This window comes from Lipophrys pholis, assembly GCF_963383615.2.
Source record: "Lipophrys pholis genome assembly, chromosome: 22".
NCBI classification, from domain to species: domain Eukaryota; kingdom Metazoa; phylum Chordata; class Actinopteri; order Blenniiformes; family Blenniidae; genus Lipophrys; species Lipophrys pholis.
The window spans coordinates 9,016,246-9,032,053 of record NC_137644.1 but is presented as its reverse complement, the minus strand read 5'-3'; the positions used below and the strand labels follow the sequence as shown (position 1 = coordinate 9,032,053).

The 15,808-nt window shown below is 45.3% G+C and overlaps 1 protein-coding gene across 2 annotated transcripts in view; it reads left to right on the top strand.

The window, feature by feature from the left end:
• ptn (pleiotrophin) overlaps positions 1 to 15,808 on the top strand; it is a 49,430-nt gene that overhangs the window by 26,888 nt on the left and 6,734 nt on the right. The window contains exons 1-4 of one of the 2 annotated variants that reach the window (XM_080492305.1): positions 2,525 to 2,674; positions 5,054 to 5,148; positions 6,032 to 6,205; positions 11,079 to 11,240. In XM_080492305.1, coding sequence (XP_080348431.1) covers positions 5,055 to 5,148; positions 6,032 to 6,205; positions 11,079 to 11,240 — 430 coding nt within the window. In that variant the 5' untranslated portion in view covers positions 2,525 to 2,674; position 5,054. Of the gene's footprint in view, positions 1 to 2,524; positions 2,675 to 5,053; positions 5,149 to 6,031; positions 6,206 to 11,078; positions 11,241 to 15,808 lie in introns of those variants that run through there. The other variant, XM_080492304.1, reaches the window with a different exon arrangement.

Genomic DNA, 15,808 nt, shown 5'->3' with positions numbered 1-15,808 from the left:
AGGTTAATAGTTAAAACGAGCGAGACTACAGTGTCGTCTTCGACATTAATGCTGGAGGTCTTTCTTTTTTTTTTCTTTTCTCCCCACGGGTTAATAACTCCGGCGGTTTCTCTCTTCTTCGTTGGTGTAATTGATTCATTAAACTGCTTTTTACTCCTCCGCCGTCAACTCCGTCACCTCCTGCCTTCATATCAAGCACGAGCAAAAGGTTTTGATCGTATAAATAGATTCTCCGTTATGTGCTCAGCGGGGATTACGTCAGTCCTTTTAAGAGAGAGAGCGAGGAGAGCGACGGCGGCCGCGCCGGATCCAGTGTTCGCCGCAGCTTCTTGTGCGTATTTGCCGACGCGCACGAGGAGTCGCTGAAGGGCCATCGATCTGTGGCCCGTATTGGTTTTCCTCCTTCAATCCCCCTCAGCAGGAACCCACAGATCAATGGGGCAAATGGTCGGGTTTGATAGGGCTAATTCTCGCTCTCCCCTGAGCCGTACCGACGGCGGGATGTTTCTAATGTTCCAGCTAAAGTGACCCTTGGTGTGAGGTTCCGCAAAACAATCGATTCTCCTCCAGTTCCCATCTTGGATTAAGAGAACCGGCATCATTCGGGAATAACCGCGTCCACCAGGCATCGGGGAAAAAACATCCTAAAAAAAAAATATGACCCAGAACATGATATTAATTAAAAAAAAATAATAAATCATGCTTCTATTGCTTTAGTCTCTCAAGTACACGTCGACTGTACTGCCAATGTGAGACATAAGCTGCTGAGGTTACGTCTCGCTACTCCTCTTGAATTCAGGAACGTTTGAACGTTTGGATCTTTTCGTGACAAAAGGCCGTCTTTAATGTAAATACTTCAAAAAAATAAATAAATAAATAAAATACACCTCACAAAAGCAAAGCAAATCCAGAAGCCAGTTGAAAGAGAGTAGCGACAGACCGGAGGACAGAATCACAGACATATTGCTCAACGGTACGAAACAATGGAGTTACCATGCCGGGCCATGAGTTGGTTCTATTGGTGATGAAACCACACACACACACACACACACACACACACACACACACACACACACACACACACACACACACACACACACACACACACACACACACACACACACACACACACACACACACACACACACACACACACACACACACACACACACACACACACACACGAGCAGAGAACAATACACTAAAAGCATTAACAAAAGGGAGTACACGGACGTTCTAGTGGACAGACGACCAAGTTGGATTGTTGTTTATGGAGACCGTCAACTATAAAACTACCGAGTTCCAGGAGAATGTGGACTATGGGTACATCCAACTCGTCCCTCCTGTCTCCTTTCCTACGTACTTTTCCTTAAACCCCCGAAGTGTTTAAGTGGCGGCCATAAGGAACATCTGAATTCTCAGTAAGGTCAGGAAAGGAGGCTCAGTGCTTCCTTTAGAACCTCCTTTAGCCGAGGAAACACTGATGCAGCCTTTACCAAAGGAGACCAGATCACGATGCCCCACAATTCCTTGCTGCGGACCCTGGGAGTCATTACACTCTGGAGGCCGCCATGCTTGTTATTGTCCGTGTACTGAGCATGTGCGGAACAATTTACCCCGGTTGCGGTGGCATGCTCAGGAGCAGCGTTTCTGTAAGGTTGGGTTTTTTCCCCTGTTTCCATGGAGACCACAGAGTGTTTTGGAAAATTTAAGAAGTTAACATTTTTTAGTGCCTCAGAACTCCGCTGTCAAATAAACTGATCCCAGGATGCAACGAATTGTTTTTCCACTTTTACTTAATAATGTTGTCGTGTAAACAGAATCTCAATCGATGACTTTCTAACAAGATATTTTCCGCGGTTTACTTCAAATTTTGATTGTACATCTCCCACATAACGTTCTCCAACGTTTTCTCTATATTGTCATCCCAAGTTGGCCTCACTTGTTGAACCACGACGCGTCATTAGTGGGGATTACTCCCCAGACAGTCTTACCAACCTGGAACATGAATTACTTTCTCTTAGTTGATGATCTTCCCCTCGCTCACCTGCAGGTTGGGCAATATCCTCCCTTCAATATCCGTCTCTGGATCCAGGGACATGTTGAGGGATGATTAATGACACCTTTTTTCCTCCCCTTGTGTCAAGCCACGTTGGTGTCAAATTTAGCAGAACATTGTAATATCTAAGAGTTTTATGATACTCATTACTCACACCCGCCTAAAAATCCGAACAGGAAGAAAAAAAAAAAAAAAAAAAAGTTCAACAAAACTCAAACACCCCCAACATCAAATTAGGAGCGTGTGAGTCATGACAGGAGGCTGATTTGAACTCAGGTTGCCAGGAGCTTCGACTTTTAAACACGAACCATCCGTGTGTGTGTGTGTGTGTGTCTTTAAGTTCTGAACAATGTGTCAAGGCCTCGACGTTTCCGGGTGAAGAAATCCAAAAGGGAGACACTTGTTTTTAGGGGGGGAGATGTGGATGTGGGCGTACCGTGTGGACGAGCTTCCTATCAAAGTGTTACACATCTCCCCGCTGGATGTGCAGTCAGACGTTCCCGCTCGCCCGGCCGTCCATTACAGGAGAAACGCGAGCCTACACGGCGCCTTTCAATTCATCTGTTGATTTTTTTTCCCCAGAGGAGGCGAGACCCCGTCATCTCCGAGGAAACGGTTAAGTCAGCTTAATTCAGAGGTTTATTTTCCTTTAACCCGCCGTATGGAGTGCTCATTCAGAGCCATCAGCCCCGGCCTTCCATCACGCCGGCACTGCATCAAGAGCCCATCATCCTGCGTGTGACTAACCGAGGGAGAGACTCTGTTATCTTTTGAAAGGCCACATTGCCTCCTTTTTTTTTCTCCTCTTCTTTGGAAAATGATCTTTATCAGGCAGTTTTCTTTGGGGTTTCTCTATGAAAACTCTTAGAAGTCATTGTGTGCACTTCTTAAAGCTGGGTTTTCTTTTTTGGAGGGGGGGGGGGGGGGGGGGGTGGAGATGAATAGTTTGGAATCTCTTAAAAGGAGACAGTACTGAAAGAAAAAAGAGAAAAAAAAGCGAGGAGATGGAGTCGAACGTATTTAATCAAAACTGGGTTTGTCTGCTGAGCTGCCGCAGTCAGAAAACTATAAAATCAATCACGCGGAGGATACAGACGATTTCTCCTGGCAGGAAAACTACAGGCGTTGCCTCGAGGCTCATTATGAGTGCCGGAAGATATTATCGCCAAGATAAAATACACTTTCATGCCATCTAATAATCAAATATTGGGTTTGAACGCCTGTAAATTCCTTTTACTGTCAGCGAGGCTGAACTTTTTTTTTTAATTTATTATTTTCACATGAGACGTACGGCGAGCGAAGTGAAACGCAGGGAATTATCGGTGGATGATGGACTCAGAAGCGGCTCAAGATTAATTAAAAATGACAAATGTATATTATTTCCGTTGCCAGGTCCGTGCTGTTCAACAGAGGTTGTTGGCGTCAGACCTCTCTCTCTCTCTCTCTCTCTCTCTCTCTCTCTCTTTTTTAATTTCATCAGGGTGCATTAGTCTGGTGATGGTGACAGGAGCAGCCCGGCGTCTACAGATCCACGAGTCTGTTCTGATGTATCCCATCCCACCGTGATTTGTTAAACCTTAGATAAAGCTGGAAGCTCTGTTACAGCAACGTATACAGTATATATATGTATATATAAATATATTCAGATCTACGCGTGGACATGAGCGGCTCCACTAATACCCAGACGTGTTTCTGCTCGTTCCGTCCGTCTCTCGAGCAAATATTAGGCTGTTCAATGAGCTCGGCTGGACTCAAATCCTCCCAAGAGACAAACTTTTTTTTTTCTTTTTTTTTTCTGCTCACAGTGGTATCTGACATCCAACTGGGTTGATGAAATAAAGAAGATTTTAAAGAAAAAGTCTAACTCTTAATGCAATTTATCTATTCACGTAATATCATTTCTTTTCTTTTTTTTCTTCCGCCCCGTTTACACGACAACGAATTAGAGTGTATCCGCAAAACTTTCTTCACTTTTGGGGGGGGTCCGTTTACACGGCACCAGTAAGTGGATGCACTGTACCCGCAAAGTTTTGAATCCGGCTCCCAACGTGGAAAGATTCTTTCATGGTGCAAATCCCTCCTGCAAATGACTGATGGAGGCTACAGAGCCTGCGACTGCACATGCACATCTCTCCCCCTCCCTCCTGCTCATTCAGTTGTTAACAAACATGGCGGCCGCGTAGTCGTACGACCCGCGGTCTATATTCTAGTTTTATCGTCCAGATCAGTAGTTTAATAGTTGAGACTCACCCCTGATAGCATCCAATGTGTCATCAGTCCATGTGGATGTCGGGTGCTCTCCATTTTCCTCACGTTTATAGTGTGTTGTTCTCTGCACACGTCTGTGTAGTTTCATAACAAAATCAAGCAACAGCGCCCTCCAGTGGCCCGGCATACTAACGACATCGTAGTCTCTGTGTCCGCTGCTGCAGTGTAAACGCCCCCCACTTTTTTTTTTTGCGGATTAGGTGTTGTCACGTGAAACGTTGTCGTGTAAACAGGGCCTTAAGCTGCTCATGTATCCCGGGTGTGATTTGCTGGTGGCGATGGGAGGGTTAGACATGAAAACTCCCCCCTGGTTTACGCCGCATTTTCGTTCGGGAGAAGTTTTGCGTTTCCGCGTTTTGAAAATGGTGTCCGTTTCCACGGACCATGGCGTTATAGCACGTTGGGCCACAAATTGACACTGCTGGTTGGATTTGTAATGAAATCACATGCACTCAGAGAACAATATGCAAAAAGTCGCATTTCCCCCGTTTCCGTGGTGATGGAAAGCTATTCCTCCAGTCTTACGAGACGACGACTGGTTTCCTTGCGTCTTTCCCTTCCTTCAAGTCCAGGAGCATTTAAAAATCTCTGTCACAATAAAAGCTTTTACAAATACAAGCATTTGAAGCGGGACTAAGACCGACTGTCGTGCGCCGACCGACGGCAGTTCAGCTGTGTAACGAAAATTGGATCCTCCGTCAACATTCGTCTTGTCTCTCGTTTCAGGATGAACGGGCAGAAGCGGTGGACACAGGTGGCCGTAATGGCGCTCCTGGTGCTAACGGTGATGGCAGCTGAAGGAGGCAAAGGAGAGAAACAAGGTGAGACTCGCAAGCTGCCGCCGACGCTTGTTTAGACGACGGCGGAAGCAATTAGTCTCGAATCAAGTGATACACATACGGTGCTGCGGCACGACAATGCTGCAATGCAACTCGTTTCATTGGACACACACACACACACAAAAAGTATTAAATGAAAAGTAACACTTTAAGGTGGGAATAATTATTGTCACTGGAGATTTTCACCAGATCCAAAGAGCAATATTCAGCAAAAAAAACAGAAATACGTCTGGCAAATGCCACTTGGGTTTAATTTGAAATACAAGGGAGAAAGTTCATTTGCATGGGAAACGAGCACAAACATCTAAACCCATTACCACTAATATAAAACTATCTAAAGACACAAACAAAAGAAATTACAAGAAACATGGAAATTTAATCAAAAAATTGTTTGCCGTTATATTACAAGGAAATCTATAATCACATGAAATTTATTGTTTTTAATCGAGTTTATTATATTAAAAATAGTCCCATTTTTCACTTTATTGGCCGTTATTACATTATTGGTTGTATCTAGCAACTCAGCTATTGTGCTTCACACTGGAAAAGAGAAAGTTAATGAAAAGAAATATATAATAGATAAAAATATAGTTTACTTTACTGAACTTGAAATTAAGAAAAATGCTGTTGTGATTTCCAGACAACAACTGGGAAAGACGTACAAATGTCTTTATTCCTATTGTAAATGGATTGTGGGATATAATGGGGCAGATTCCATAACTTAATTCTTCCTTCTGCTTCCTCGCATTCAAAAGTTTAGAAACTATCATATTGTTTTGAAGTGTTTTTTTTCAAACTTAAAGTGTCAGAGCAACAGTGGCTCGTAAAAATCTACAGTGCTGAAAGTATGTGGTTGTTCCTGCAGGTAAGAAAGAGCGTAAGTCGGACTGCGGGGAATGGCAGTGGAGCGTGTGCGTAGCCAACGAGGGGGACTGTGGACTCGGCACCCGGGAGGGGACGCGCACCGGCACCGACTGCAAGCAGACCATCAAGACCCAACGCTGCAAGATCCCGTGCAACTGGAAGAAGAAGTTCGGAGGTGAGACGAGACGCTCGCGTCCAACTGGGCTTATTTTTTATGAGACAGCCATTTTCCTGGGCAGCGCCAACCAAGCTCTGCTTTCCTCGAAAACCCAGGTGGTACTTAACGCTGTGTAAAACTTTCAAAGAAGGTTTAAAATATACATGCCAGAGACTCAGGAAAAAAAACAAAAATCCCCCTCCATCCCTGCAGATGTATCGCTCCCATCCGTTTCCACCTCGCACCTCCCGGTGATCGATTGTGGCCTGTCATTCACGCAAAACAATGGTCCTATTTTCAGAATTGAAAATGCATAAGCTCGCTAATTAGAGGTACAGCGGAGACGTCGGCGGAGAATGTGATACATTGTCATGGAAAACACAGGAATAATCAGCCGGCGTTGTCATTTGCTTTTTGGGGCTGGAGACTGTGCAGCTTTTCGAGCCGAAAATGTCTCGCAGTGACAAGCCTGGGGGACTTTTGTTCCCACGGTATGGCCTGTCAGGCAGAAGCCTGCTGCTCTGCAATGAGCTTGTCACGAATGATGAACACACTGCAGGAAATAATGGCCCACACTAACTGGCTATATAGATTATAGCAGCAAAACTTTAGGGGGGGAGTGGCGGTAAGTTACAAGCCCCTGGCCTTTAAATTGCAGAAAGTTACTTGAGGAAGTAACAATGGAAATGCCTAACTAGCTCATGTTGTGTCGTAAGACACTGGACATTGCTGCAAACCGAGAGCAGTGACTTTAGTTTGGGTATTCTTAAAATAAACAAGGACCTGGACCTCGCACAATGTGACAGTGCAGGTGCAATGAGTAACTAGGATTTATCTGGCTTGTAAACTTACAGATTCAGTACGAGACGGCAGCCTTGAGCATTAAAAGCAAACTCTTGTGTGTTCAGGTGACCGTAGAGGCATAGGAAGGAGTTACAAGGTATCCGCCCAACATATGGTGGACATAGAGGTCCGTTTGGTCAGACATGTAAACTTTTATTAGCTGATTTTATAACCATACAGCCAGAAGCGAAACCTTTCGTCTGCAGATGGTTCTCATGTAAACCGGGTCTAAAGCATACATCTTCATTTAAACACGCCTGCCTCGGCGTCTATTTTTAGTGCGTCACCTGAAAATAATGTAATTGAACTGCAAGTGTAATCTATTTGCATGGGCATGTAATCCAGCTTGTTTTATAATCAGTGATTACAAAAAGGGTTCAGGTTGTTGTGTTTGGCTCAGAGGTGGGAAAGGAGCACTCCAAAATAAAGCAAAAAAACCCCAAAACATAAATCCCCCAGGAAATCACAGGAGACTGTTGCTGAGGCCCTGGAAAGCCAAACACAGACAACCCAACAAACAGACCACACAGAGAAGGCTCAATATATATACAGCAGACACCAGGTGCAGATAATCACACACTCAGGCACAGGTGGAACACATCAGCAGCAATCAGACTCAAGGAGGGGAAGTCAAGGGACCTGAGGCCACGTTTACTACAAAAACTTATATTTCGCTGCATTTGGACCTTGCGTTTACACATAAACACAGCGAGAAACTATGAGTCATGAAAACTCCGGCGATAGTGGAGCTTTAGAAAAACTCAGTTTGCATTTAAAGAGGGGTAGGCGGAGAGTTATGTCGCAACAGGCGACAGAAGCGTCATCGGCGTCATCTATGTAATGAAAATGGCTCCTGTAAAAGCAGTGCCTGTTTATACGTTAAATTCTGCCGCCACATTTTGGAGGAGCTCCACTTCTTTATCGGTCCAAATAAACGAACCCTGCGCCATTATCGCTGAACAGGAAATAACTTTGCAATTTTGCAATTCATGACGTGTTTTTTTTTTTTTTTTTTTTTCAAGATTCTGATCGTCTATCATGGCTTCATGCTTCTCAATACACTGCCCCCTACAGGTTTGGCATACTCATAGTAGCTCTGAATCAGGTTTATATGAGGGTCCTTGTAAATCAAGTTTTCTTTTTTTTTTGTAAATATAAAGAGGGAAATATCAGTTTTTGTAAAAAACGCGGGTCCATGTAAAAATGGCCTGAAATTTATTATAAAATCTCAAAAAGAACACAGGCGAACCGCGACACAGGAAATAGAAAACACACAGGCATAGCTTGTTGTCTGTTCGCTCTCAGTAGAGGGAATAAAAATGATTGAAAACTCACAAAATAAACCCTCTGTACCGCTTTTAGATGGCCTCGTCAGCAAAAAAAACATTCACTTTAATGTGTTTTGTCACTATTTTACCCCGCCCTGCCGGGAAAATCCCAACCGCCGCTGCAACGTCGGAAAGCCGGAGGAGTTTTCTCTGAGAGGTTCTGAGATCCCGAGCATGACAGACTTGACGTCTCGTCTGGTGATGCTGTCACATCTGATTAAAACACTGAACCCCAACAGGTTTAAACCAGCAACAACAAAAAAAAAGAAGAGAGAAAAAAATGTATTTAACAGTTCTCTTTCAAGCACATGGAGAAAAAAAAACTTCGCATATGGATGTTGAAACAGGAGAGTGTGCAGAAAGCCATGGAGTTCAGGGGGGGGGGGGGGGGGGGTTCCTGGCACTGCGACCCAAAAAGACCAGACACGCACCTGTGGGATGGGTGACACCGCTCGCAAACACTGCCACTAATGGTTCTGAATACAATAAGCCCGGGGCGGGGGGGGGGGCGTTATACACTGCAGGTACAATGGCTGACGCACCACGAATACGAGCAGTCGCACACAAACAGACAAAACAAACCTAAAAGGGGTGAAAGCTGAAAGGGGGCACTTGATGGAAGCGAGCCGTCCTCGCCGGCGTTTGTCGTATCTGCCTGCAACAAATCGAAACACCTGCTGGAAAAAAAAGAAAGATTGGCGCATTATAGGGAAGTTCTGGGCTTGGATCACAACAATGAGAGAGGCCCGCTACAACCATAAACTGGTGCACTCATACAACTGAATGGGGAGCATTTAAAAAATAAAAATAAAAATGTAATAAAAAAAAGTTTTGCATTTTGAGGAAAAATAATACTGAGTGGCCAAATGTTTTGATTTAATAAACGAAACGAAGATAATATAATGCTAATTAACGTATGACCCACCTACACATACTTTGAGGGAAACATATTCCACACGGGGGGGGGGGGGGGGGGGGGGGGTAAAGAGAAATTATTCTCGGCACCAGAATCGTGATGAATTTTTGTTTCTCCGTTGGCAGCGGCACGCGGCGTGAGTCAACTTTATCAGATCCTTTTTCCAGCAATTAAGATATCATGCTCAGACACAAAGAGCTGCACGAGTGGGTGCGTTCACACTTCCACAACCATCTCCTACCCCCCCCCCCCCCCCCCCCTTTTTTTGCCTACACATATGAAACACCTTAAGTTGGACATGAGCTGCCTGACAGACTCCCAGGAGCTGGCGAGAGAACTCTCTCTCTTGTCTCTCAAAGACAAATTATAGGTGTGCAGGCGGTGTTTTTTTTTTTTTTTTAAGTTGGGCCGCTCCAGGAAGTCCCTGAAGGATTCTCACAACAATGGCCCTGTCACCGGCGTCCTCTGCCCTCCGCCACCTCCCGTCCTCGCCCCTTCTCCCCGCCTCTTGACGAGCGCCCTGGGATCTCGGGCGGCGGCGACAACGGGGTCCGACGCTTTTCGCGCGAGGCGACGCTGACGAACGAGTGTCAACCGCCTCGAGGGAGCCCGGCTGGATTGGCAACAATAATAACGGGAGGCAGATATGACAGACACGGGCGTACAGCAACGCGGGCGAACGACACACGCACGCTTTTCCCCCCGACCCAGTTCTGCGAAACGCGCGTCGGCCTCGGCAGCCAATTCCGGGAGCAATCTCCCGTCCTATCTGGTTGGGTTTAAAGTAGGTTAAATGCAACATCAAATCTAAGCACATGTGCGGGTCGGTCCTGCCGGAGCGACTATCTCGCCACCCCGGTGCCGAGATGATATCTGCCAGGCTGCTATTGATTACGCTCATCTGTCAGCGGCTTTCGTCGTGCAGGACATTTAAAATCAGAACCTGCCAGGCGGCATCTGTTCCTGTTCGCCAAAGCAGATTTCATATTGTTCACAAAAGTGTCTCGTGAAGTCACTCCTTGGATTTTTTTTTGGGCCCTTTGGATTGATAGAAGGAGATAACAGCCCATCACACAGCCTTTCAGGAAACTTGACTCAGAGTCCCCAGTGTCCCGGGGGGGACGAGGGGGGGCTGCTTTTGGAAAACACACACACAGGATCGCTCATTTTCTTTGATCAATTCTTCGGAGCTTCTCCGCAAAACACAAACATTTAATCAAGGCCCAGTTTGACAAAGTTTGGTTGCATTTTTGGTTGTCTGTTTACGCAATAGAAAATGCAATTATTTGAAAATGCTACACCTCGGTCTCAACAGAAATGGCCAAAAATACAACTTTTTGTAAATGCTCCAACTCATTCTCTGTAGGAATGGGGGGGGGGGGGGGGGAATGCAACTTTTTGAATGTGCTTCTATTCCGTCTCTGTGGAAATGAGGGAAAAGGCAACGTTTTGAAAATGCTCCAACTCTTTCTATGTAGAAAAGACAGAAAATGCAAGTTTTCGAAAGCGCATTGATTCTGTCTCCATGGAAATGGGGGCAAATGCAACTTTTTGAAAAAAATAAAAACTTTTTCAAAAGTTTCGAAAGTTTCTGTGTTCTCCCATTGTCAGTGTTTATAGCAGCCACGCCGTGGCCTGGCATGCTTTACTGCATCACTTTCAGTGTCTCTGCCGTTTCCGTGTCAGCGGACATCGTTTTCAAAACGCCGCCTTGTAAACGTGAAACTTTTCCGAAAACGAGGCGTTTTCACGTGGCACCTTTGTGAACGGGGGTCTAAGGGTCGGATTTCTTCTTGTGCCGCAGGGGAATGCAAGTATGACTTCCAGGCTTGGGGGGAGTGCGATCTGGCAACGGGCAAGAAGAACAGGACGGGCGTGCTGAAGCGAGCGCTCATGGATGCAACCTGCGCCACCACCGTCACAGCCACCAAGCCCTGTGGGAAAATCCCCAAGAGCAAGCTGCAAGGTAAACTCCGTCACTGCTGGACAAAACATAAGTGGTTTGAATGTGAAATATTGGACTCTGAATGCAGGGGGGGGAATCATATAGTGTTTAGTTTAAACAGGGAAAATAAATCGGTTGGTTCAGGTAGTTTCAAAGTATAATCACTCAACTGAAAAGAGCAAATCCGTTCCCACAATGGAACGGTTGGTATTTCAAAACAAAAGTGATTACAACTCGCGATATGATGCTTTAAGAAAAAAACACAATATTGCTTAAAAATAGGCTTTTCAGGTGCTCAGTTTCATTTGTTACACAGGACATGGCAACTGACATATTTTCAACCTAAAAGTCAGTTTCTTCATTGGATTACACATTGAATTAAAAAAAAACAGCAAAGTTAAACAGGCTGAATGCAAAACCTGGTTCCATGGTTACACACAAAACTACTTTATTTGATCTAATTTGCATCTATTTCTCTTTAAGAGTGAAAGCTTATCGATGCTCTCTAAAAACAGAGATTTGTCTCACGCTATAAAACATATCTTCGTCAACGTCACATCTCCTATGAGTATCACTTTTAATCCGATTTAATTGTTGGCTGTTGAGAGGCACAGAACTAGTAACTTTTATCCAGTGGGCAGAGAGGTCCTCGCATAGTGTACTTTTTTTTTGGGGCATATTTTTTTGCTAATTAACACATTTATATCATATCACATTCAATCCGTGCTTCTCCCTATTCAGATTGTGATTTATCGTCAGATTACAATCATTCTCCGTTAAAGTTTGCTCGAATGCCAAATCAAATGTTGCCTTGAGAAACATCTTAGTGAACAACAAGATCGAATTTCTTTACTAAAACTTCCTTTTCATTCAACAAACAGAAAATAGCGACTGAGTTTTGTTACCGAGGCCTTTTTCGAACCCCGGATGCAATGCGCTCGTCTTTCTCCGGCTACTCCGAAACAAAACGCGGCTCCCTGCTCCCCGCAGAAATCACGAACCATCGGGTCTTCTTGGATCAAACAGTCGAACACCCCCCTTCCCCCACCCCCCCCCCCCCCCCCCCCACCACCACCATCCCCACCCCCACCCCCCACCCCCCCCCCCCCCCCCCCCCCGCGGGGACAAATCATCCACGCACTTTCTCTCGCTGTCAGATCACTGCAAACGGTTACGGGGAATGTTAAATCTGTCGGTTCGCTTAATTAATTATAGCTGAAGGGATGTTTACCGCCCGGGCGTCTCTGTTTCTTCTGCCTCCTCCTGACAAGCTTCTACACTTTGCGCCGTTTCAGATATCCTTGTTTTCCCTTTCCTCACGCAGAGGTCAGAATCAAAGACACACTCTCATCTTAATGGGATGAAGTGAGAATCACAGTTTGAAGCGACGTGTAAAAGGAGAGCGAACTTTTTGTGACAACTAGTGTTCAATAGAGACTTATCTTGTCTCCTGGTGTATCTGCGGCTGATTGCATCTTTACGGAATCCAACAAACCCCCACAAAGGGTTTAATCTCGGGGAAATGCAAAGTTGTGATCGGCGCTCAATCCCGGCGGCGTAACGAGAGCGTCCGCCCTCTTCGCGTCGCTAAGTCGGAGCGTTGAGTGATTTTTTTTGAAGCAGGGGTGGAAAGGTTAACTCACTATTCAGGTGTAATTACGAGCTTTTTACCCCCCGACAGTCACATCGGAGGTTTTGCGCTCCTCGCGCTCATTCCCGCCGCAAAAGGGTCAGTAATCATTAAACCGCACGGATTCTATTGGTGGACTGGAGGGAAACTGTCACCTGATCGACTTCCAAGTCAGTCAGTACCATTTTTGTTATTCTTGTAAAAAAAAAAAAGGACGTAACCGAGCCACTACCGTTGTCTTTTTTTCTTTTTTTTTTTGCCAGCGGCTATAAACAGCATCCTTATCACGCTCGGCAGCTGACGTGCACAGCGTGTGCTCATCGGAGTTTGCTTAACCTTCGCCGTCGCTTCGTCAAACAGCCGCGGTCAGGTGAAGCCCGCCACGGTTACAAAGACGCGCGTCCGTCTGCGCCGCTTGTTTGTCTTGAGGTTTTAACTGTGTTTGACTTTCGCAGGAGGCTGCGGTTGGATTTTTGCACTGCGGCGGCACATCATTAATGCATTATGACAGGAAGTTTCTTGAGGAGACGCACTGTACTTGTGCCATCTGTGACGCGGCCGTGCTTCGCAGTGAATACGCGGCTGAAACCCTCAGAGCTGAACAGGAAGAGGTATATCGACTTGTGAGATGTCAGTAATTCTAACTATCAGAGGAGCCCAATTATAACATGCAGTGTGTTTCTCTTGTCGGGGACATAGGAGGTCATCTAAAAGCTCTTTTACCGAGAAAAACTCAATAATCCCTTTCAATAGCTCCTTTTAAGAGGAAGAAAACCTGCAGAGAGGCGCAGAGTTTCTAGCCGGGGTCTGCTGCAGCCTTCATGACCTAAAGAGCCATTATCATGACTTTCCACCACAAAACATGTTAATCACCCAGGATGAAGAAAAAAAATGACTTTAATACAAAAAAAAGATTTTGCATTCACGAAGGGTACAAGTCCAAAAAATATTTTATTCTATTTTTAGCTTTTGAAAGATAATTTTTTTTTTTTCATAGATTTTCCCCGCTTTAGTCATTTTATGCATCTTTTAGGCTTTTAGCTGTTTCCTAAATCTTCGCTCTCCATTTTCTGATGGTTCGAGCAATTCGCACATTTTTCCTCATTTTTTTTCTTTCCTTTCTTTTTTTTTTTTCCTCCAAAAAAAACAAATTTAGTCATTTTAGTTTTCCCATTTTTCACGCTTGTAATTTTTATTATTTTGTCCATTTTCAGCCATTCTAGCTATTCTGGATATAATATAGGTGTTTTTCCTGATTTAGCAGTTATTGTTATAACCTGCCGAACTGATTCCAGTTTAGTCCTCCTGCATGTTTTTTTTTTTGGACTGTGCAACATTTCAAAAGCCTTTTTGTTTTACTAAGCAGATGGACTCCTGCGATATAAGAACCTGTGACTGTGTCTCCTAAGTCGAGATGCATTGGCTGTCGATAGCTGCCGCACGCGCTGAGCCCTGTACCTGAGTGTGAACCGAGCGCCGACGCTCGGCCGCGGAACTGGAAAGGTGTGAGAGCAGGAGGTACGAGAAGCTTGCAGAGTGGCGACGACAGTGGCTGAGACGACGGGGATGGAAGCCGGGGAAGGTGCGATTTCCCGTGTCTGCCGGTTGGAAGATAAGCCCCGGGAAGCAGAGGGGTTACCGGCAAAAAATAAATAAAGAAAGCCGTGCACAATGTATGTGCTTTTTCTGCATGAGTCCGAGGGGGATGGAGGCAATATAGTCCACAGGATCAGATGAAAATCGAAAAAAAAAGGAAATCTGTCATGTTTGGCTTCAGAGGGATTGCGCCTGAGAGTAGCGAGGCCATGTAACCAACCGACCCATGGCCGGGGCTGGAGATCTCTGCCGCCCAATCTGCAATTCCAAACGAGCGCCTCAGGTTGGACAGATACTGTCAAGAGTCCCCGGACTGCTGCGGGACGCCGCGATGGAGGCGGCGGCGGCGGCGGCCGTCATTCGCAAACGCCGGAGCGAACAATGCACGGCGCAGCCGAGATCCAGAGCTCGAGGAGGGGGGCGAATGCCAAGAATGAAACATTACGGACGGTTTTGGATGCCGGACACGATTTCCGGCGTCGACAAAAGGCTTCGTTAAGTTAAACCTGCCGTTCTTGCCGCTCATTTGGCGGTGGCGTCCTGACACGTGGGTCGTCATTCGCGACGCATCGGAAAGCGGCGAGCCGGGTGGGGAAAAGAAGGTTTGAGGCGGGTCGCAAGCTGTGCGACAGATAAAGACGCTTCATTTCAATACTTTCCCGAGGCAAATGTTTTCCCCCCTGAAGATAATAGACAGGCCAAATGGGACGATGACCTTCAGAAAATACCGATACCACACTCATTTCGGCTCTCCAGGCAGGATTAGAGGGAAGGTAGAAAGTGCTCCTCCCCCATCTGAAGAAATTAATTAGTATAAATTAATCCATAATTACAATTGGCACGTCTTTCTTGCTTTGGCAGTCTGAGCAGCTGTCCCCCCCCCCCCCCCCCCCCCCCCGTGACAGCCCAGAGATGATTGAGACGGCGTGCAAGCGACTGCATCGAGAGCAATAAAACAACCCCAATGAAGAGTCGGAGAACAGACGGTACTGGCGAGACTTCAGAAACTCCATTTTATTATAAAACTTCATAGTATGTTTTCGTCTTTTCAGGAATACTGTATGAACACATTTGACCGGATACGTTATGTAATAATTATATAGAAATTATCTTCAATGCAACCAATTAGTTATAAAAACAGAAATGAAAGAGAAAGAAAAAACTATTTTTTTTTAACCATTTAAAATAAATGTAGCTCAGTTATTTCGAAAATGGAAAAAGAAATTAAACGTTCAAATTCGATTGACCTTCCTATAATTATTTATGTTGCAGAGGACTGACTAAAGCCTCATTTACACATTTCTGAGTGAAAAGGCCAAACGCCGGGTGGATTTTTTTTTTGGTTTAACTGAAAACGCAATTT